General features: G+C 40.3%; 1 protein-coding gene across 4 annotated transcripts in view; it reads left to right on the top strand.

Moving 5' to 3' along the window:
* The window catches only part of ino80 (INO80 complex ATPase subunit), a 56,487-nt gene that overhangs the window by 494 nt on the left and 32,502 nt on the right, over positions 1-23,491 (top strand). For all 4 annotated transcript variants that reach the window (XM_088089323.1, XM_088089322.1, XM_042503253.2 and 1 more), the window contains exons 2-27: positions 1,437-1,502; positions 2,433-2,624; positions 3,425-3,582; positions 3,883-3,950; positions 4,092-4,238; positions 4,631-4,751; positions 4,929-5,134; positions 5,248-5,301; positions 5,389-5,592; positions 6,089-6,293; positions 7,393-7,460; positions 7,589-7,810; positions 8,054-8,134; positions 8,507-8,602; positions 9,386-9,445; positions 9,566-9,708; positions 10,653-10,737; positions 10,826-10,943; positions 11,129-11,214; positions 13,439-13,606; positions 13,949-14,082; positions 14,390-14,457; positions 14,679-14,772; positions 15,900-16,116; positions 20,280-20,420; positions 21,712-21,937. In XM_088089323.1, the coding sequence (XP_087945449.1) occupies positions 2,473-2,624; positions 3,425-3,582; positions 3,883-3,950; positions 4,092-4,238; positions 4,631-4,751; positions 4,929-5,134; positions 5,248-5,301; positions 5,389-5,592; positions 6,089-6,293; positions 7,393-7,460; positions 7,589-7,810; positions 8,054-8,134; positions 8,507-8,602; positions 9,386-9,445; positions 9,566-9,708; positions 10,653-10,737; positions 10,826-10,943; positions 11,129-11,214; positions 13,439-13,606; positions 13,949-14,082; positions 14,390-14,457; positions 14,679-14,772; positions 15,900-16,116; positions 20,280-20,420; positions 21,712-21,937 (3,322 nt within the window). In that variant the 5' untranslated portion in view covers positions 1,437-1,502; positions 2,433-2,472. The remainder of the gene's footprint in view (positions 1-1,436; positions 1,503-2,432; positions 2,625-3,424; positions 3,583-3,882; positions 3,951-4,091; positions 4,239-4,630; positions 4,752-4,928; positions 5,135-5,247; positions 5,302-5,388; positions 5,593-6,088; positions 6,294-7,392; positions 7,461-7,588; positions 7,811-8,053; positions 8,135-8,506; positions 8,603-9,385; positions 9,446-9,565; positions 9,709-10,652; positions 10,738-10,825; positions 10,944-11,128; positions 11,215-13,438; positions 13,607-13,948; positions 14,083-14,389; positions 14,458-14,678; positions 14,773-15,899; positions 16,117-20,279; positions 20,421-21,711; positions 21,938-23,491) is intronic.

Below are 23,491 nucleotides of genomic sequence, written 5' to 3'. Positions count from 1 at the left end.
GCCGATTTGAATACTTCATATTAATGGTGTGAGAAGACGTCGGTGTCAAAACGCTTAGTGTTTGATAAGCTAACGTTTAGGATGAAAAGCTACATTAGCAAAGAGGCAACCAAGCCTATGTGTTAAGAGGAAAAAATACTAATTTATGTATTTTGTGTACTTTAGCTAAACCAGTAAGCTGTCAGTGTGTGTATACAAGCACCTTGACCCTTTACCATCATTGATCGGAGGCTGAACTGCCTGTGCTCACACAGCGAGCCAGCTAACGGTCGTTAGCCCGAGGGCTAAAGCTCAGTGCACCATCCAAGGTTAGCTAGCAAATCCCGGCTAACGCTAGCATGGATTTGCTAGCTAGCTAATCATAATATAACGACGCGAAAGAAATGGACTATAAAACATTATTACTAATAAACAAAGCTCATTTTTTTCAACATTTTAAAAAAGAGGACACTACTCTAGCTCTGCTTAAGTTCTGGTCAGTGAACTTGTCTCAGAAAGTAAAGTGAGTATGTAATGAGTAAGTTAGTAATTACAAAGGACAAGTTGACCACACAATCGTTTCTGTCGAAACAGTCTTCTACACTCAGAAATGAAATGCTAATTTAGACTAACGTTATGTTGTAATACTTGGTTTAGGGACTGTTCTTTATTTATCAGAGGAGGGGCTGGTTTGGGTGTGACTTCCCTTATTATTATTGACTCTCCCTTAAGCTACAAGGATTTGTCATTGAGCCTCTCTTTGGAGAAAATGCATGACCCTCCCTCCACCATAAATTAGATTTTTAATCTAGATTTTTTTAAAGAAAAAGATTATCATTTGTTGTTAGGAAGTAAAAAGTTGAAATCCTGGAATTGAAAAAAGCCTTGTTTTTTCACTCTTGTTGTGCGTGCTGGTTAGTTCGTTAACAAATAGTTAACTATTTGGATTTGTAGAATTTTGTTTAAATATTCTTTTTTTTTACAGAAGTACTCATCCAACATAATTTGTTCAAAGACCATTGGATTTTTGAAAATTCAACAATAATTTTACAGTTTCTGGCTATGGTGTAATTTCAGCAAATTTTAAGGAAAACATGTTTACTTAAAAAAATCAGCAGCAAAATAAATAATAAATACAAAATTTCAATTTGCATGCCCTTCCCCTAAGCCAAAATAAAAAAGTAAGTCCTTCTCCAGCCAGTGCGTAAAAAAATATTTGACATGCCTCCCCTTTTTTGCATCACCACCATCCCCTCTCATAAATAACAAACAGTCCCTAAATCAAATTTATGGTGGAACTGGCGAAATCAAACTATGTATTTATACAGTCTGTTTACTAAACTGAATTGACTGATGTGGAAAATATTCAATATAATGGTATTATGTGTAAAGAGCTCTCAGATACTTTACTTTATTCATGTGGATATCAGTGTGTGACAGGGTTTCTTTTTTTGAAGGGGATTTCCATCATTGTCTGGTCATTAATGTTGGAATCAAGAACAATGGCATCATTCATTGAAAAGGTAGGTTCACTATTTATTCTGTACTTTGTTCAGTTAACTACCTGCATGTACCATACTGCACGCCTGGCCATTGGAGGAGATTTGTCTGATATTTAAGCTAAATGACCGTGTTCTTACCATAAGAAAGTCTGAGATGTCTGAGCTGGTAAAATATACAGTATATATGTGTTTCATTAATAAGAGCATAGATGTAATTTAATAAGGAAGCTGGTTAATTAAAATTCACTGACTTATGCAGAACGGGTGGGATTAAATAAATTTGTACTTTTTCTCACTCCTTTTCGAATATGTAAACCAAGTCATCATGTGTTTGACCATTTCTTTTGCTCGATGTTGTTCATTGTCTGTAAACATGGCTTTTTTTCTCTCTGTCTGCTTATTTTTATAATAATTTCTCTACTCTGCATCTACAGCAGAGCCCAAATTAACTGTGCTGCACATTCTGGAGCCACCTGCCTATCCATTTCTTTCTATTTGTGCAATAATTGATGCAATGATTACAGCAGTACAAGCAATATTTCTATATTTCTTAATCTTATTTCTACTTATATTTATAATGTGATGAACGCTGTAGTGTAATGCACATATTTCCTATATTTCTAAACCTTTACATACTAGTGATACATATACCACTGGATTTTGTAATGTAGCATAAGGCACATGTTTTTATATTTTTGTAATTCTATATTTTTACACAATTAACATACTCAGTATGTTATAAATATTATACACTTTTTTTACATATTTGTTTGAAACTTAAGCATAATGCACATTTTTTTAAAAAAAAATTCTATTGTATTTAATACTTATTTTCATACTTCATACTATACTATCATTCTTATGCTTGGCATTAGAGCAACTGTAACAGTTTCCCCGGGGACGACTGAAGAATTTCTGATTCTGATATTTATCTCCTCTCTTTCTTTTCAGTAAAAGTTTCTGCCCTGCTGGGCAGAGGTGTCTGTGCTGCATGGCGTCGGTGCAGAGTGGCCGACTGGAAGGTGGGGCATCGGGGAGCTCTGGCCTGGCCAAACCTCTCTACCTGCAGCGCTTGGAAAGATCCCTGAGGTTGGACAGTTTCCTTCGTCAGACTGCCGCTATCTTCAATGGAGACATAACCAGGTACAGGCGAAGTGGAGTTGGACATAAGTTTAGAGCTTTGTTGGATCTGTTTCATTAGGTGCTGCAGTCTAAAGATAGCTAATAGGGATACATGATAATATCGGCACGTCATCGGTATTGGCTGATATTACTTTAAAATGAAATATCGCAACCGGCAAACATGCTGATTTCACAAATTGCTATATATTTTTTAACTGACTGTGAACATGTACAAAACATGAATCCTAAGTCAAAGTATTTTTCTTATTTTGCAAAATGAATGAATATTGCATAAATTGAAAAGCACTGTATTTTATGTCTCCATTTGCTGGTGTGCCGTCATGATAAGAGTATGCATAATATAATGTTAATTCCATTACAGAGGAGACTTGATGAACACTGAACTCAGGTGGGAAAAAAGTGGATGTATAGATATTGATATGGGTATTGGTACTGGTAATTAATTGTTATATATCAGCATATTGGGTGTCTGCAAAAAACCTAATATTGTGCATCTCTAATGGCTTGGATGTAGAGATCATTAAATAAATGCAGTTTACTGCAGCTAAATTGATTTGCGTGCATTGCAACAGTTTTCCATCTGATCTGTAGACCAGATGTGCTCGAAGTAAAGATTTTATTTCACTTGCATGCTCAATGGATGTTTTACGCAGATCGTTAGTACCTCAAGTTCCACCACAGTATGTCCCCCCCTGTCATGGACACAGTATTTATAAAACCAGATCCATGTCCAAAGTGAAGATCAGGTATAAACAGGGTGCAAAGGGTGGGTTTACAGCTCCGTGTTTCTCATGTTCTAGTGACGACAGTGATGAGAGCGATGGTGCGATGGGGACCGGGCTATCCCTGGAACCCTCCGCTCAGCATGCAGCTTTGACCGTGAAGAGGGAGTCATGTGAGCAAGGGCACGGGTTGTCAGAGGGAAAACCCCTCAACGGAGTCCTGCTGCAGGGGAAAGGTAAGATGCATATAAGAAACACTAATATTTATTTTACCCGCATGTTACTACACATGTACACCTTCAGTGGTGTCATTTATGGAAGATATAGTTTATGCCACGGTTCCCATGGTTATGGTTACGTTGAAATTATGTTAGAAAAGACTTTGAGTCTTAAATGTTTAGAAAAACGCCGAACACGTGAGGATAGACAAAAAAAATTATGTCCTTAAAAAGTCATGAAAATGTTTGAAATTTTGTCCATGAAAATGTGTGAGAGCCCTGTCATGATGTTGTTTTGTCCTCCTGTATACTCCACAGATCAAAAGGCGGATAAAACGAGCCTCTACAATTTCTCCAAGCTTAAGAAGAACAGGAAGTGGCTGAAGGTATTTTAAAGACATGTTCTTTATTTTGCTACAGGCGTACTTTGGCACTAGGTATCTATATTTACACACACACACACACACACACACACACACACACACACAGAGCTTTTTTTAACCATATTCCTCCTCCGTCTTCTGCAGAGTATCCTGTTGAGTGATGACACCACGGACTCAGACACAGACTCAGATGACTCTGACTTCAGTTTGTCTCGGGAGGAGCTGCACGACATGCTGAGGCTACATCGCTACACCAGGCAGCATCAGAGCAAGTTCCACTCTGACCGCGAGGTACAAACACACACACACACACACACACACACACAAACATAAACGTACTTATAATCATGGTGCTCGGTAATATTAACGTGAAATACTGAATAATAATAAATAAGGCGAAATACTGAACCCCAGATTGCTCCGTATGGTTGTTCCATCGGTGTGTGACTGCGTTTAAGCTGCGTGGCACCACGTATGGTATCGTCATCCACCAATGTGTGTGTGAAAGTGACATGTAGTGTTCAAGCGCTTTGAGTGATTGGAGGATGAGAAAGGTGCTATATAAGTTTAGCAAGTTTAATTACCATTTACCATTAAGAGTACCTCTGACGTATGTTTTTGACGTAAGACGTAAGTTTCATTTGTGGTTTTTTTTTCCCCATCTGTGTTTTTTTGTCTTGCAGCTTCACCAATATCAGTATTACAGCACTGGACTCCTCTCAACTCATGACCCCTTCTATGAACAACAGCGCCACCTGCTGGGCCCCAAGAAGAAGAAAATCAAAGATGAGAAGAAATTCAAAGGTAGAGGCAAAAAAAGTCTCTGGAATGTTTTGGATTCATGATTACGGCAATGCCCAAAGGGTGTCGTAGCGATGTTATACTGTAGCAGGGTGATAATGTGTGCTTTCAGACCTTTTGCTTGTGCTGTGAGAGTTCTTACTATTTGAGACTAATCATTCACGTGTTTTTTTTTCTCAGCTAAACTGAAAAAAGTGAAGAAAAAGAAGAAGCGAGGAGAGGGAGAGTTTCTGGACGATGGGCGCCCTTATATCACCAAGATCTTTGCAAAGTTTTCCCATGATGCTCCGCTGCCCATGGTGAAGAAGAAACATCTCACCATCGAGCAGCTGAACGCACGGCGGCGTAAGGTGTGGCTCACCATCGCTAAAAAGGAGATTCCCAAGGTTTGTATGCGTGACACGGATAAAAGGTTGAATACTCAGAGTTTTCCATTATTGGTGAGATGTTCAGTATTATTTTTAAAGGTCATAATTTTCCTGTTGTACCTTTTTTTCAGTCTTTCAAGCAGAAGACCTCTGCGAAGAACTTAGTGTTGACCAACGCCAAAAAGGTAAGTAAAGTGTACACATTATTGTGCTGTTAAAATCAACTCAAAGGGTTAATTCTTAGATTAAGACTTCTGTTTTGTTTGTCCCAGTTGGCTCATCAGTGCATGAGAGAGGTTCGGCGTGCAGCTATCCAGGCTCAGAAGAACTGTAAGGAGACATTACCGCGGGCTCGCCGCCTCACCAAGGAGATGATGCTCTACTGGAAGAAGTATGACAAAGTGGAGAAGGAGCACAGGAAGAGGGCGGAGAAGGAGGCGCTGGAGCAGCGTAAACTGGATGAAGAGATGAGAGAAGTAGGTGGAACAGACATTGAAATATTTGCAACAATATAAGTTTTGATAAAGTTTTAAATTGTAAAGATTTACAGGCTTCTGGTGGTCATTCCTGGGATAGTTATGAAATTAGAAATATTGTTTTCTGGGACTGAAAATGGTTTTGAATAAACTAAATGTTTTGGACAGAAAATTGAATGTACATTAAATAAATATTCCTAAAAATATGTTCATGAAAATCAAAAACATATTTAACATTATACAAAATCTGTTCCTTTTATTATAAAATTTAAAATGTAGTGCTGCTCTTCATGAGTCAAAACAAAGGTAGCTTCACATGATTGGTGTATGCAGCGAGTTGGTGGCAGGAATGTCTAATTTACGTAAAGTCATGAAAATGTGGTAAATATTATGGAAACATTTTGAAATTTCACTGGTAAAATGTTTGGGAGAATACATTACACTGAACATCTTGAGTGGTGATATAAAAGCATGTTTTTCTCTCTGTCTCTCGCAGGCCAAGCGTCAGCAGCGTAAACTGAATTTCCTCATCACCCAGACTGAGCTTTATGCTCATTTCATGGGCGGTAAAGCAAACACGGGGGGTCCAGAGGAAGATCCGACCCAGGAGGAAATTCTGAGAAAGCTGGAAGACACTGCGGCGCACAGACAGATTGACATCGGAGGAGGCGTAATGGTCAACATGGGACAGGAGGACTATGGTATGAACGGCTCAGTCAGGTTCATTCTGGTACTGGAGCAGACTCCGTTAGGAACTCAATACTAAAGGTTGACATAAGTCTCTTTGAAGAACCGTTGACCCCGAAATCTAACAGTATCAAATTAAATGCCAAATGGGCCAGTTGTCATTACGTTTATTGCCTCTGGCTTATTTTCTCTCTGTAGATTACATTTCATGTTTTTAGCTCCCTATGATTTTAATGTGCTGTTAAGCTGTAGTTATATTTGCGCAGCTCATTTAGGAGGCATCGTCTGACGACCAACAGATCACTTATCGCTACCAGTTACAACCTACTGTGTACTAATGTCTAACGGTGGTATAGAACTCGGTACTTTTAGGGTTACCGACCATATTACATTGGCACTACTGAGTTCAAACCTTAGCAAATTGGATTGATTTCTTTCAGAAATATGGAAGAAAGCAATGAGCATATGAGCCAAGAAATGTCCCAAAAATTATCAAGAAATCAATAAAAGAAATAATTACCTGAACAACTGCCACAAAAAATTAAAGTCAAAAATTAAAAATAAACAAGGAAATAGTCTGGAAAAAGTGCTTAAAATAACTATGCTTCAGGTACATAATTTTACATGTAGAATTTTAATAATTATAAATATAGTTTTATGGATTTCTTTCCTCTTTTTTTTAAATTTAATTTTCTAATTTTGCTGCAATTTACAAGGTATTCCTTGCCAAGTTGCTCATTACTTTGAAAGTAGTCAAACCCATTTGCTCAGGGTCCAAAGGTTTAAATATTTGTGAAGGGCATCTGAACACAGCCAAGTGATGTCGATCAAGGTTTCAAAGGCTTAAATCAATCAGTGCAGGATTTGAGTACTTCAGAGTGCATCTGTTTGAGAACGCCGGGTTTAGGCAGGAGGCGGAAGAACTACAAAGTGCCCTGAAGCTGGCAGCCGAGCTAAGTTGGCTTCCCAGCAAGCCCAAACTATTGCTGCAGTGCCAGTTTTCTTAAAAAAAATGTCTCAGACTTTGGCAACATGTTTATGATTATTGGAAAGAATGTAAGATGAAATTGCATTCCTTTGTTTTATGCACAAGTTGATTATATGTGATTTCAGATAGTGAATACTACAAGTCCCAGGCCTTGAGGAACGCCAAAGAAGCTTACCAGATTCATCAAGAGAGAGTGAGATGATGCATGCACACCCTCAGAGTTGCCCCCTCCCCCAACACACACACACACACACACACACACACACACACACACACACAAAGAGTCTACAATGTGTCTAATGTCCAAATCTCTCCCTGTAGACGCGAATGTTTGATGAGGAGGCTAAGGACAGTCGCAGTGCGTCACTACACGCAGCTGTAGGCTCATCTTCAGGCGCCGGCTCTGGATTTGGAGAGAGCTACAGCCTCTCTAACCCGTCCATCCATGCAGGAGAAGACATTCCTCAGCCCACCATCTTCAACGGAAAACTCAAGGGTTACCAGCTCAAGGGCATGAACTGGCTGGCCAACCTCTACGAACAGGTACCCACATCTGTCTCTCACACCAGAGGTCTGCCTGGATTTGCAGGGAGTTTTTCTTTTTTTTTCTTTTTTTTTTTTTTTACCAATTTCTTGCTAATTTTGGGATAATTTCTTTTTAAGTTGCTCATTGCCTTTTTTTTCCCTCGTGTTTTTTTTAAGAAATCTACCTGATTTGCCCAGGTTTCAAAGGTTTAAACACACTGAATGATTCATTTTCTCCCATGTTTTCTTCTCTCTCTGCAGGGAATCAATGGAATCCTGGCAGATGAGATGGGACTGGGGAAGACAGTGCAGAGTATCGCCCTGTTGGCACACTTAGCAGAGGTGAGTGAGAGCATCGGACCAAAGCATTATGTTCATCACACTCTTCCAAAAAGCTTTGTGGAATATTCAATTGTCTCTACTGTTGTTGCAAACTTGAAAAAACACATAACATCCAGCTACTTTGTGCACCTGCATCCTTTAAAGAGTCTCCTGTTTCTGGTTTTGACTCAGATGACTAGTTTCATTGTTGTGAAAACACCAAAAGCTGAAAAAGTGGAATTTAGGGGAAATGTGCACTTTTCAGTGTTGAGCTATCGCTGACAGGAAGATGTAATGCAGCATTCCTCCAGGGCTTCCTGTCATCGGCTGCTCGCACATACAATGACCACCTGTTGTGGCGGCTGACGAAGTCTTTCCTCATTTTCTGCACAGAGAGACAACATCTGGGGTCCGTTCCTCATCATCTCTCCTGCATCCACGCTCAACAACTGGCATCAGGAGTTCACCCGCTTTGTGCCCAAATTCAAGGTGAGAATCCAGCAGAGAAAGAGCGCCAGCGGAAACACCTGCAAAAAACGCCTCTGTAGTTGTTTTCACTACTCAAATGAACCCAGCGTTGTGCTGGTGTTGTTGTGAAGAATCCTGTAATGATAAAAAACTCAAAGCTTCAAGCATTTCCAGAACTATCCATTAGGGGGCAGTATTGCTCCAGGTCAAAGCTGTTAGCACTGTGATTGTTGAGTGATTGCACTCTTAAAATCTTTTTGCATGTCTTAGTTGGCCTCTGACAGGCTGTGTGCATTCTTGAATGTTAAAAAAAATAATTATCAAACACATCAATGTGTCAGCTACGCTTGCGTGCACACCCACACACTATGTTATGCATAACTTTCTGCTGTGCTCAACACTCAACTATGCCCGTTTTCGCCGCAAGTTTGAAAATAAATCAAATCCAGTCTGTTTTGCTAATGAGGTGTGAAAAGACCCCATTACACATTTTGGAGATAAGCTTCCTGAACACTCAGAGCAAGACTGACTGAAAACAATGGAATACCAGCGTGCGTTGAGTGATGTAATGATGTGTAAATTTTTTCACATCACATTTTTGCATCAACAACTCAACAGCTGAAGCTGTGATTCAGACACGATGCTATGCCCAAAATGCTTCCCTTGTGAACATCACCAGAGCTCTGTTTTGCTACGTGTGGAAGTATGCGTTCAGGAGAAGGTCAGTTTGAGTGCAGGTTAGGTTTCTTGACAGAGCTAATTCAATATTTCCTCACGTTTTAACTTCACTGGTTTGTTCGTCAGGTGTTGCCATACTGGGGGAATCCACACGATCGCAAGGTGATTCGGAAATTTTGGAGCCAGGTAAGGAAGTGACAGCTGTAAAGCTTGAATGCGATAAAATGCCTTATTGCATTGTTAATGCTGTTAATTTTTTCTTCTTCCGTAACCCTGTCTCTACTCTGTGTGTGTCTGTTTCAATAGAAAACCCTTTACACACAAAATGCACCGTTCCACGTGGTGATCACGAGCTACCAGCTGGTGGTCCAGGACGTCAAGTACTTCCAGAGGGTCAAGTGGCAGTACATGGTTCTGGATGAGGCCCAGGCATTGAAAAGCAGCACCAGGTAACATTCACACGGTTGTCGTGGCGTCAATATTTAGTACTGTATTTCAGAGACATCACAGGGTTCTTGTGGGTTAAAGGAATACTTCACCCCTCCACATGATCATGTGTATATAAATTTCTCACATCATGTAAAGATGAATTTGTGAAGAAAATGCCTTCACAGTGAAAAAAGAATCCAAAAACTGAGAATATTCTCAATGAATTGAAGTCATAGGGATCCACGTTTAACAACAGCAAAACTACATCAAAACATCTGTTTACAAACTCTCACACAACTCCTGCATTATGATCCAAATTTTATTTATACAGTTAATGCTCAGTAATCCGCAAACAGACAGTCCTCCTGTAGGAGGATCATACAGGTGTTTTTGCATGTTAATATTCAATTTTTCCAAAGTTTCTTTATATTGAAGTTTGCACTTTTCCTCTCTCACATTCAGTCACTAGTTTCAGCAGGTAGACACACCATCTAGAAGACTTTTCTATATTGACTTAGTTTGTACTGATTTAGTAATTAGGCAAAAAAGAGAAATACATTAAAAAATAGTGAGTTTTAAATATCTGTAAGTTGATTCTTATACCGTGCAAACCTGCATTGCTTTAAACAGGTCTGATATGCAGTTTTGAATAAATTAGCCAGAACATGCAGAGCAGTGATATGATAATTAAAGACATTTTGAAAGCCAACAACGGGTCCATAAAGCTGTAAAAATAAAGCTGTTCATCTGTACAGCTACATCAGTATACAACATTTCACAGCTGCTATTACACACTGGCCTACAAAAATAGTTGTACAAAGTTTGAAAAAAAAGTGAACCTTGAAATGTTAAACGTGCTCGTGTATAAATGTGTCCCACAGTTTGAATAATGGGTGTGATTACAGCGCTGTTTAGTCTTAACTGATGATAAAGTCATGTTTTTGGTTCTCTCTGTGTTTTTTAGTGTTCGGTGGAAAATCCTTCTGCAGTTTCAGTGTCGAAACAGACTGCTGCTCACCGGGACGCCCATCCAGAACACGATGGCTGAGGTGAGCAGTGTGTGTGTTGGGCAGTGTGTGTGTGTGCATGTGAGCGAGACAGAGCTGTTGACGACTGTGTGTTATTACTGTCTCTCAGCTGTGGGCCCTGCTGCACTTCATCATGCCTACACTGTTTGATTCCCATGAAGAGTTCAACGAGTGGTTCTCGAAGGACATCGAGAGCCACGCTGAGAACAAATCTGCCATCGATGAGAGTGAGTCTGAGAATGTTCCTCATAGCTCGAGTTTTTTTTCCTTATTTTCCAGCTGACGACACATGACATTTTTTAGCTCATTTGTACGGATATTCTGTCGTTTGTGTGCCAGCACTGAACTTTAATCTCTGCTCGCTGTTGCATGTGATATGTTCTGTAGCTAAACACGGCTGTTTGTGTTTCAGACCAACTTTCCAGGCTGCATATGATTCTGAAGCCTTTCATGCTGCGCAGGATCAAGAAGGATGTGGAAAACGAGCTCTCAGACAAGGTAGGGGAGCAGACTTTCTTCTCTGTGTTGCAGAACCAAATTTCTTGTCTAAAACTGAAAATTTAATAGGATAAAAATTTGACAACGCTCTGTTTTCAAACAGTATTTTACTGTATTTTTAGGGAACATTTTTCCATATGGTGTCCTCTAGAAGGGGATTCAGGTTTTCCATAAGGTTCTGGCACAAGATTGGAAAAAAATCTATTATATTTTGCCAATATCATGGAGCTGTACGTGTTTCCTCTCCTGTTAAAGCCTGCACCCTTCCTCCACCCGTCGCCTCGTACTCCTCATCGACACCAAGTGTTGTAACGAGCTTGTGAGCGATGCTTGTGCTGGCAGATCCTCCTGACAGATGTTGGACTGGAGGTCTTTCGCTGTCACACAAGGCGCACACATACTCACTCATCCGCTGTGGGAGTCTCGATACACAGAGTCAGAGTTCATCGCTCCCCCACGTCTGTCTTTTTCCCCACGCATCCACATGCAGTCCTGCCAGCCCACTTCCTTTCCTTCTCCACTTGTTGGTTTCTCTTGTTTTGTATTGAAGCCAGTAGTAACTGGTGGAGTTCACTCGTGGTTCATGGTTGGGTTTTTTATAGTTTGTTGTTGTTCAGTTTCACTGCTTTCATCAAAGCGTGACACCAGATAAAAGCAGAGATTTTGATGTGTGTTTGGAGAATGTGGGTCAGGCAGGACATGAAGTCTGCACCCATGAATCCACTTTTTTGTTGAGCCAATATGAAAATCCTGTGTGTGTTCTTTGGAGGCCAGACACAACAGTAATACTGAATCATTTTTCTTTATTGTAGCCGCATGTTGTACTTCCAACCAACTTTAACTCTGTAAATCAATACTTTAATCACAATACAATTTGATTTTTGGACGATACAATATTTCTGATATCATAACGTCTGCCCTGACATGATTTTGATATATTTCAATTCAGGGTTGTGAGATTGATATAAAACAATATTAAATGCTCATTTAACACAAAGGAAGCCACCACCCCTTTCTGTTTTGCTTTTGGTTATTCAAAAAAGCAGCACAAATGTAACTAGTAATTACAAGCAGTTAAGTGCAGTCAAGTTTGCTTTAAATTGACTTCACTAACACACATAAAACACAACAACATCTAACAAATTTTGCACTTTGCACATTTCATAAATCAGTCAGGCAGCATAAAGCCACTGTGGATGGGGCATTGAGGAGCAGTGACGCAAAGTGATTGAATATGATTTTTGTAGGGAAAACAGGAGTTTGCTTATGCTGTCATACTGACCTTTTACTTCACTCAAATTCAACTTAAAACCTTTATTTTAGGTTGCTTCCCAAAATATTTTCAGTTATCAGGGGGAAGGACATGACAGAAAAAGCGTTAGTGTTTTCAGTGTTTGGGTCACTGTGTATATTTAGGTTTCTGCAGGAAAGTAGTTGATTTTTCAGTCCTATTCCCAGGTTGTTACAAACAAATGCTCGACTTTTCTGACTGCTAGGTTGTGTGTACTCGATGACCTGGGAATGAGACTCGACAATCAACCACCTTTCTCCAGGATTGCATAATGAATCTTTCCCAAATTTACATGTATTGTTCCTTTTTTTTCATTTTTTACTGACTTTTGGTTTTAATCTTTGTTTTTCCTGATAGAACAGCATGGTTGAATTTTAGCCAGCCTGCACATTTTTTCAGCCTAACAAACAGAGCAGCTTATTTTGCCGTAGATCAGATCAGATTGATGGAGACGGAGAAGTGAATGCAGTTTATTATAGCCAGCAGAGTAGACTGTCAAGTTTCACTTCCATTGCGCCCGTTGTTCTGCTGCTCCATCTGTGTCCAGAGTAGGCTCTGTGCTCCGAGAATATAATGCAATCGATAACCAAACAATACGTCAATATATATTTCAACAGTGCTCCTTATGAACAGTTCAGCTCCAAAACTAGAAAATCTGCTTGTCGCAGCAGATGTTTTAATCATGGCAGGTTGCCACAAATAAATGAATGTGTGGGAAACCTGGCCTGCAGGAGCTTCTCTTTAAGCCTTTTCACTCTCGAGATAAACAAGTTAATGGTACTGATGTTGCTTCAGTGGCACAGTTTTAATAGCTCTTTATTTTATTGCCTCTGCAGACAAGTTTGTGTGTGTGTGTGTGTGTGTGTGTGTGTGTGTGTATTTGTTCCAGACCCTTTTATACACACTTGTTCAACTCTCTCTCTCCCTCTACAGATTGAGATCCTGACCTACTGCCAGCTGACGTCGCGGCAGAGGTTGCTCTACCAGGCTTTGAGGAACAAGATCTCTATTGAGGATCTGCTGCAGTCCTCCATGGGCACGGCGCAGCAGGCCCACAGCACCACCTCCTCCCTCATGAACCTGGTCATGCAGTTCAGGAAGGTACGAGCGGCGGCCTGTCTGTGTGCTTTCTAGTGTAAAAATAGAATAAAGTACAACTAGATGATTATAGCTATCAAGAGTTATTTTGTCAGACGCAGCAGTCACAGTGATTGATGGCTGTTATTAGTCCGAATGATTAGAGGATAACTATTATGTTATCAAATTCTGCAGTGCATTTTTAAAGGATGTTCCAAAAGTAATAATAGCGTTAATGTTTTATGAGTGGGAGTTAAATTTCAGAGGTACAACTAAACAGTATATTGGCAGTGTTAGAACAAGCAGAAGCATGAGTAGTGTTAATTCTTTTTTTCTAATGCACAGTCTGTGTACGCTTGTGTGTAGGTGTGTAACCACCCTGACTTGTTTGAGCGCCAGGAGACGCGCTCTCCTTTCCACATGTCCCTGAAGCCCTATATCATGTCGAAGTTCCTCTATCGGCACGGCCTCCTCCACACACACAACCAGGCCAAAAACAAGTAAGTTTCACCACATGGAGAAACACTCGACAAGTGTGTTCAAAATCCAATAAAAACAACATTTGTAAAAGTGTTGTTTTGAATGGGGTTAGGTTTACATATGAAATGACCGTGTAAAACATTGTCAAATATTTACTTTTTCTCGGTTGGTCTTTTGTTTTTGTGCATATTTTCTAATTCAGGCTATTATCCTGATTGTAGCTATAAATAATGGAAGTGTTGTCGGCCGAGCTGGAATCTTAAAATCATTCCAGTTTCGGTGTCTTTGCTTGTTAGTGGTCTAACTCTGTTTCCACTTCCTCCTCAGATTACTTCAAGTGCTGTTGTCTCCCTTTTCTCCAAATCACATCCAGCAGTCTCTTTTCCACAGAAGAGGTGAGCTCAAATAAAGCTTTGATTTCAGACGAACACAGAGCTCGTGTTAGAACCAAAAGTTTCCAACCTCAGTGTCACCCCAGCGCCTCTCTTCCCCTTGTCTTTTGATGTTTCAGTCATTCTTTGTTATTCTCTGCTTGTTATTTTCATATTTGTCTTTGTTTTTTTTTTTTGTTTGGTCTCATATTTTTCATTCTGTGTTCTGTTTTTAACTCCTCCAGGTGATGACAAAGGAAGCTGTTTCTCCTTCCTGCGCTTCATCGACGTGTCACCAGCTGAGATGTCCAATCTAATGCTGCAAGGCACCTTAGTAAGGTGGGTTTTAACTTTGCGTTTTCATACCTCTTAAGCAATGGCCAACTTTTTACAAGTGATTGACCAATATGTTTTCAAAGCCGATGCGCATTATTAGTAATTAGTGAGTAATCAAGGAGACCAATTTCATTTTATTTCAGGTATTTATAAAGACAACACACATTGATCAACATTTCTGTAAATGTGCCAGTGTTAGCCATATGGCTAATTTCAAACGTAGTCCTTTGGCAAGATGTTTTGAAACCTGTAAAATGATAGGACACCAGCAGGACAACATAAAGGCAGCAACAGCAAAACAAAGGCCATGCGATGCAGAGAACACCGATACAAAACAATAGCACAGCAACAACATATAGCATTTTAGCACAAATCATTATGCACACAACATGAAGCAACAACATATGGCCTACAGTATTTGGAACTGATATACATTTGCAATAAAAATAAAAAAATCTTAATGTCAAAAAACAAACAAAAACAAAACTTGGAAATGACAAGGAAAATCATTTTATATACCTTTTATTTATTCTACAAATTTCAGGCAATTTTCTTGTACTTTTTATTCATTGTGTACTAATTTATGGGTCATTTCTACTTTTATTGCTCTTTTCCTTCTTCCCATGTTTTTGAAAGAAATCAAGCCAATGTGCTCAGGTTTCAAAGAGTTAATTGTTACCTAAAGTCCTTTCACATAATTTAACAAACAACCAGCTATTAGAGATTGGAAAAAGGGGCCGTTCGGCTTCCGTACAGTAATTAATATTTGGAGCAAAGTATGTCACTCAGTTCTGTTTATGTTATACTGTGTGAATGGTTTTTAAAATTATTAAGGGGAAAAGTTATGAAATTTTGTCCCAAGAAAATCTGTGGGAACCCTACAATATTAATGCAATACAAGTTGGATTTAGCGCTGTGATGGCGTCAGCACAGGTTGCTGATTTGGGTTACTTTTTGATTTGCCAGAATGTGTTATGACAAATGCTGGTTCAGTCAGTTTGCGTAAAATCTAACTGGTTTATCAACGGACCACAAAGCAAGAAATCAGCCCACGTCTATCCTTCATAAAGTATTTCTACGAATATTCTCTCTGTAATTTCAATTTCCTCTTCTGCTATTTTCTTTCACAGATGGTTAGCCCTTTTTCTGTCCCTCAAAGCTGCGTATCGGCTCCACCATCAGCGCCTGTTTGGCCTTGAAGAAGAGTGCCAAGAGGAAGCGGGATCCTCGCAGGAGAAGAGGGGGAGGTCACAGCCCAGGAGTAGGTGTCTGTCTCGCAAGGACCTCATACTGTGGCTGAACAGACCCACCAGTTTCCCGAACACGCGCACCAGCCCCGTCCTACAGGTGAGAAACACACTGAGATCAAAACTCTATACCCCAAACCCCCTGGAGTAGCCATCTGCACCACATGCGGCTGCATGACGGACAGGAGAAACTCCAGTAGTGAGGCATGTGCTGCTGACGGTGCTGAAATTTTCCCCAGAGCCTCAGTCAGTGTTTGGCCACACAGCTTGCTCTCTGCCCCGGGCTTCCTCTCCCTCCTCAGGGATCCAGTGTGGAACTCAATCCCTCTGCAGCCCAGTAACACTGTCCTCCCTCCGTCTGTATGCCTCCAGGCTCTGTGCACACCAGCGTCTATCTGTGCTTCTACTGTCACACATGTAGAGGAAAGAATTACAAAACATGGCTCTTTGATTAAAAGGAGACTGAAGGCTGATCTACACGCGCAGCATTTTCTGAAACATTTGTAGTTTGTCCTCTAGAACTAGTATGCATCTATTTCGGCATGTGCCACATAAATATGGAACCTGTTTTGTTTTTTGTGCTATTTTAATCATTAGTCTCTTTTAAATGCCTTTTTTATGCCTGAAGGCATTATGTTTACGAGTTGTCCATCCATACTTGTGTACGTTTGTCCGTCCCTTCGACCGGCAGGTCCATTGTTGTGAATGCAATATCTCAAGAATGCCTTTACAGAATCTCTTCATATTTAGCTCAAAAATTCACCTGGACTCAGCAGTCAACTGGTTAACTTTTAGTGGTCATAAAAATTATATCTCATATGATATAATGATGAACTTCAGACATTTTATATCCAAGAGGTCAGAGGTCAATTGTGACATCATAATGTGCTGCAAAAACACTTTTCTGTCCATTTTAACGTAATTAGTAAGGAGCTGAAGAGGAGACATTTGGTCAGATGCTAAATTGATGATGCTAATTTTGGGTGTCCATCTTGAAACTGCGATTGTACAGCTCTTTTGCGCTGTTGGCGGGACAATGTGTGTGAAGCATCCATGTTGTCAGAGACACGGATTTAAACTGTAAGTGCAACTTAACTGCTCACTCCACTCAGTCAGCAGCAAAATCTCAGGACCAAAACAAAGAACAAAAAGGACTGCTCGACTTAAAGCACTTTCAGTCGACTGAGGGGTCTCTGACTGATGATTCGAGTCTCAGACTTTCAAGGGGCAATCCTCGTACAGCTAGTAAAAAATTAGAAATTTGTCTGGGACAGTAAAAAAATGTCTTTTGGCGTAAGGCGGGTATTAACAGTCTGTGTCACACCACATATCTTTCACTCAAATGCTTTTTTATGTGTTGGACTCTGCAGCAAAGAGCCACTGAGTTACAGCCCATATTTCCTCCATTTGTTGTATTATTTGGCAATATGGAAATCTAATGGTTAGTGGGGAAGATAGAGAGAGACAGCACAAAACATAGATGCCAGTTAAAATAATAAGAGCACCTCAAAAAAAATGTGAGCAGCTGCAGCCTGCAGAAATACTGCAAGGTCACTGTGTTTTAGTCATTCTTCTTGGCTAAAATAAACATTAAAAACACATCCCATCAAATCTTTCACCCAGAGACCGGTCACCCATCAGCAGATCCGTATCACGTTACCATCCTCCACCGACTCTAACTTAACTTGTTGGGTGGAAAATGCTGTCGGGGTAATTCCATCCTGCTCTTCCTCTCCTGGCCTCATCACACTGAGTCAGGCAGCTGCCGAGCGTCTTAGGTTCCCCCCCGGAGCGGCTTAAGCAATGAAAGAGCAGAACAAATATAAGTTCAGATATGAGAAGAAGAGAGAAAACTTACAGACACCTGGAGAGCTAATACTGCGTGACCCTGCGGACCCCAGACTCCCACTTAAGCTTCTAGAAATTACTCACTCCCACACTTTACTTCTTTCAACTCCTCATTTTTCTTTTGAAGCCGTGTGTAGCTGGCACACTGCGCCTCTTCACTCTGCCGTGCTCATCTCTGTCTGGCTGTGTACTTGACAGTGTGGTCAGAACTGCTTTCAGCGTTCCTGCTGCTCCTGTTGAAAAATTGAGAGACGTAGACGTCTCTGAATACCTCCTGGTTTACTCATATAGCTTCTGGGCTTCGAATGGGCTCTCTGTCTTCCTGTGTCAGTCTCTTCCTTTGTCCATCGCAATATGAAAGGCATCTATCAAAGTTTTTTTTTTTTAACTTTCAGAATATATATCCACTAGGGGTCTTAAAAAATCTATACCTGGTATACCATGGTATCACAATATGTTGCATGGCAATAACGTATTGCTTGACAGATCTAGAAGTATCTATTTTACGCCTCTGTGCCGGCAATAGCCGTGGCTGCAGGCATTATGGTTTCGGGTTGTCCGTCTGTCTGTCCCATTCTCGTGAACGTCAGATGTTTCAAGAACACCTCAAGGGTATATCTTCAAATTTGACACAAATATTCGAGTGGACTCAAGGGTGAACTGATTTGATTTTGGTGGTCAAAGGGCAAGGTCACAATGACCTTGCATTCATTTAATCCTTTTGGAGCGAGATCTCAAGAAACACCGTGAGGGAATTTCCTCAAATTTGGCACAAACATCCACTTGGACTCAAAAATGAATTGATTTGAATCTGGGAGTTGAAGGTCAAAGTTCAGGTTCATCTCCAACCTGCCCCCCTTTGCTGCATCATCCCCACTCTCTCCTCCTTTAACATGTAACCTGTCCTATCAATAAAGGCAGAAAGCCAAAAAGTAATCTTGGAAAGTGACAGAGGTCCATGTTAAGTCCCTAAATGTCTTTAAATCCTGGAAACACCCCTGTTTACACCTGACCTGTGCCGGTCTGCTGCGACTGGAGTGCAGCAAATAAATGCAATTCATTTATTATATATAATAATAATTATATTGTTTGGTTATTAATTGACCTCTGCTCTCATGTCATTTTGTGAAAGTGTCTCCCTGGGCAAAATGAGTCCTATACACTGGACCTTTAAATATCATGATAATATGGTATCATGGGCCCTCTGGTGATTCCCACCCCTAATATTTACTGTTGTTTGTCTCGTGGTACGTATGCCATTCAATCTGTATGTGTGTCTCATTAATCTGTTTCTAATTCTGTTTTTTCATGCATCTTAAAACCACAATACATTACTGAACAGTGGGGCCTCTTTAGCTCTCACACAGTCACCCACTCAAATGTTAAGCTGCATTTATACAACTTTTGCAAAGGCAATATTTTTCCCAAATTTTTTCGTCTCATCTGATACCAAATAATCTCATCAGCTAATGTTTAACAATTTATCCACTGGAACTTGCATTAAATCTATTTTTCTCTCACAGAGAGCTCTAACATCCTCTAATCTGTCCAAAGTGGTAAAAAAACAAATGTACTGTAAATCACTGTTCATTTCAATTCAGTAAATCTTCATTGTCCCTGGAGGACAACTCTGGTGCAGCATACAGAAGCATACTGTCAAACATCAGCAATAAAAACACTAACACAGTAACAAAGAGTAACAAAGACTCTATATACAGAACAGAAGAACCTATTTTAGCTCCACGACGGCTTCAGCTGCTGTTGTGCGTTGCTGTTGTCAAGAAGCATAATTTGGCCTCTCAGAGAAATGCGTGTTTGCTAATTGATGGCAGAGATGTCATTATGTAAACTCTGCCATTAGGTGGCACTGTGTATTCATCATTCATGTGGCATCACTCGGCAGACATCACCAACACTCTGATATATCCCTTTAACACCCTCCAGTGCACCGTACTTGACATGATGCCTTTGCTCTAAATGTATGTATAATATATGTCTTTCCCAAAAAGTTATTTGCAGGAAAGATTACATGGTTAGGCTGCAGTTTATCCCGTTCCCTATGCAACTAAAATCATATAAGCTGTGTAATCATACATTTTACATAACATTTAAGCATTTAGTTGACATTTTATATAACATTTCAGGCATGTAGCCAGTGAAATTTAAGTATATTGGCAGCAGTTTATAAAAAACATTAGCACTGCACTCAGTGACCCCCCCCCCCCCCCTTTTTTTTTGTATACATTTCCTATCATTTAAGATAATATTTGCTTTAATCTGCCACTTTGCCACAAATGAAAGCAGGAATTAGTGCAGCAGGAGGTACAATTTAATTCATTTTACTGCTCAGAATCACTGTATTTGTTTTGTGTTTACTGATAGTGATGTAGGCTTTTTTTCCTGTGTGTGTTTCAGGGCCTGGTGTTCACAGCTATAAGACCCGGCATGATGGGACACACAGACGTGATGGTCCACAGTCGAAACTCCTCCACCTCGACGCTGCGGCCCTGCCAGCCCACACTGCCACCCAAGTTCTTGCTGGCAGCCACGCCCAGGGTATGTTTACGTGTGTGTGTGTGTGTGTGTGTGTGTGTGTGTGTGTGTGTGTGTGTGTGTGTGTGTGTGTGTGTGTGTGTGTGTGTGTGTGTGTGTGTGTGTGTGTGTGAGAGAGAGAGCTGCAAGTGGCTGGATAAAGGCTATTGCAAGTCCTCTGTGTTCATGTGGACAGTCTGCGTGTGTGTGTGTGCTGGCCTGTGCAAGAGAGACATTTGGGTGGTCGTGGAAAGGGAAGAGGGAAACGCTGCCTTTGTAGACTTTCAACAATGTGCAATTCTTATCTGTGGTTTGTGTGTGTGTTTGTGTGTGTGTGTGTGTGTGTGTGTGTGTGGTTGAGGTGCAGGGGTGACCACTATGGCTTCCAACTGCATTTAAAACAAACAGATCCTCTAAAAAAAGGTCTTCTTGCTCAGGTTGTTCAGTAGTGGTTACACTTCCTTTTGCCTCCCCATCTGTATACACACAGACACACACAAACACAAACACACACACACACACAAACACAAACACACACACACACACACACACACGCAGAACCTGCTGATTCAGTGAAACCAGCCCTCATGCGGTGGTTTTCCCTCTGTCTCGAGTACAGATCTGTGAGTGGTACATTTCTCAGTGTTTTTTAATCAATTATGTTCAAATCAAAAGCCACAAATGTTTTTTTCTTGTGCTGTGTTAAGACACCTTTCACAAGCATTTAAATCTCTTAAACCTGAGCAAATTTGGTTTAATTTGGTATAAATGTCCTGCAAATTGCAAGAAATTGTTAAGAAGTGACCAAAAAAAGAATAGTTTTAAAAAAGAGAGAGAGAAGTATTGGAGAAAAATGATCTTTAAAAAAGGGTTTATAATTATTGTATTTATTTATTTAAAAATAGGTACAGGAAAATACCTATACTGTATATTTATGATTATTATTTGTTTTTTATTATTATTTTATTTTAGCACTTTTTTCCAGGCCATTTCCTTTTTATTTTATTTATTTACTTGTATTTTCTTTTCTTTTATGTGCTAATTTTCACTTTTTTTGTTTTTGCCCCTTTATTACTAATCTTTCTAATATTTTGGTAATTTCTTGTTAAGTTGCTCATTACCTTTTTTTCTCCCATGTTTTTAAAATAAATGAAGTCAATTTGCTCAGGCATCTAGGGGTTAATTAACAAAAATGTATCGCTTAGTAAAAGTAGCGACCTAACACATTATCCTAAAATCTTCCCTCTTTCCACCACACAATATTTCCTTTTGTTTCAAATGTGGAAAACCTCATCTTCCTTCTTTGGTTTCCTAGGTGACAGCAGTTCCCATGGAGCGTTATTGTGACGACCGCAGCGCCGAGTATGAGTGGCGGGTGACGCGTAGCGGAGGGGGCACAGTCTTCAAACAGTGTTTCCTCTACGGCTCCCCTGAGCTCGCCTCAGACTGGCGTGTGAGGGCCAACGCCTTCCACCCACAATGCCCAGGGGGTGTGATGGCGCTCCATCCAAGACATGGATGGTCCTTCATCCGGATACCTGGTAAGGACTTGTTGTTTGTGTTTTATGTTGTTTTAAACTTAACTCATGGGTCACGTATGCAGCTCTCACTGGTTAACGTGATGCTACGTAGATAAAGAGGAACAAATAAATGAGCATCTGCTCGGGAATAAGTATAAGTTCAATCTATAAAAAACTAAATCCATCATTAATTACTAAGCTGTCATATTAACTTATCGAGTGAAGTCACCAACATATTAGCCAACATTATGCCAGAATAAACTGCTTTTTTTTTTTAACCCAACCATGATAAGACTTAGGTGCAGCAAATCTCACTTTCTTTTTTCTCTCCGCCACGCCTACTTGTGCAAGTCCAAAGACAAATAAAACAACAGTTTAAGATGACACAGTAGCTTACTGGTAGCCTGCAGTTATACTTTTGAAGTGGAAGACGCATAGTCCATAAAGTCATTAGCTTGCAAACCCCTGGCAACGAGCCAAAAAGTCTGTCGTTTATAGTTTTATCCTCCGACAACCTCATCCTACACTCCGTAAATCCACCAGCAAACTGCCCGGCTGCTGCATCCATCCCCACGAAACGAGTGAAGCACACCGGCTAGATTATGGAGGGAACTGCGGGAGCTTTGCTAAGGTTGTCTGTTAGTCGCAAAAGGCGTCACTTTGTTAATTTTTGTTTCCCAAAGTCTTTGTGCTGGTCTTATGAAGGCTATACAATTTTATATATATATACACTTTTTTGCATATATGAACAGTGGTTATTTACTTTTCTATAAAGATATATTTAAACAGTTCTTCCTATTCCAATTCTAAGATTAGATTTAAGAGATGATTGCTCTTCAAAACTGTACTTGCACGGGGCGGCCAGTAGCTCACCTGGTATAGCAGGCGCCCCACGCACAATGACTGTGTCCCTCCTACAGCGGCTGCAGGTTTTTACGCTTTATAATCTGTCTTATCTAATAAAGGCAAAAGCCCCCAAAAAATCTTTAAAAAAACTGTACTTGCTTTATTATGCTACATTAAATCAGTGGCATAAAAAGGTCTCAAAATGACAATAACATCTTTTATTGCAATTATTTGACAATACATCGCCCAACAAAAGTAGTTATCATGGCAGGCCTAGTAAATAACGCAGCTTGCGACTGTTAGTCCACAGCAGCAATCCACGTCGTCGTGGTAAAAGACTTTCTAAAACGTAGCGGACCTCGTTTCAAAAACACATGATGATGCTGTCCACAAAAAAGTGTTTTGAGTCTGAGTCACATTTTGTCTGACAGTTTTATCAAATGCTGGATATCCAGTTTTTGACTTTGGGCCCGTGGGAGAATGGTCAGAGGCCAGCGCGGGGTCAGCAGGGCAGAGCCGGGCACATCACCCTCCTCTGTCTCTGTCTGTCTGCCTGCCAACCAGCCAGACAGTCCCTCACAATCTAATGGACCTGCTGTGATAAAGTGCTTCTGCTGAAGTCCACTCGCACAAACGCATACCAGAGATTTCCATTAAGGTGTGAACGCGGGACTGAGTGCGTACGTGTGCTTACGAGCGCTTTTATCAAAAGAGCTTGAGTTTGAGGGT

The sequence above is a fragment of the Plectropomus leopardus genome, chromosome 16, assembly GCF_026936395.1.
Source record: "Plectropomus leopardus strain MGB_pleo_1.0 chromosome 16, ASM2693639v1, whole genome shotgun sequence".
Lineage (NCBI taxonomy): Eukaryota > Metazoa > Chordata > Actinopteri > Perciformes > Serranidae > Plectropomus > Plectropomus leopardus.
This window is presented reverse-complemented; position numbering and strand designations above follow the sequence as displayed.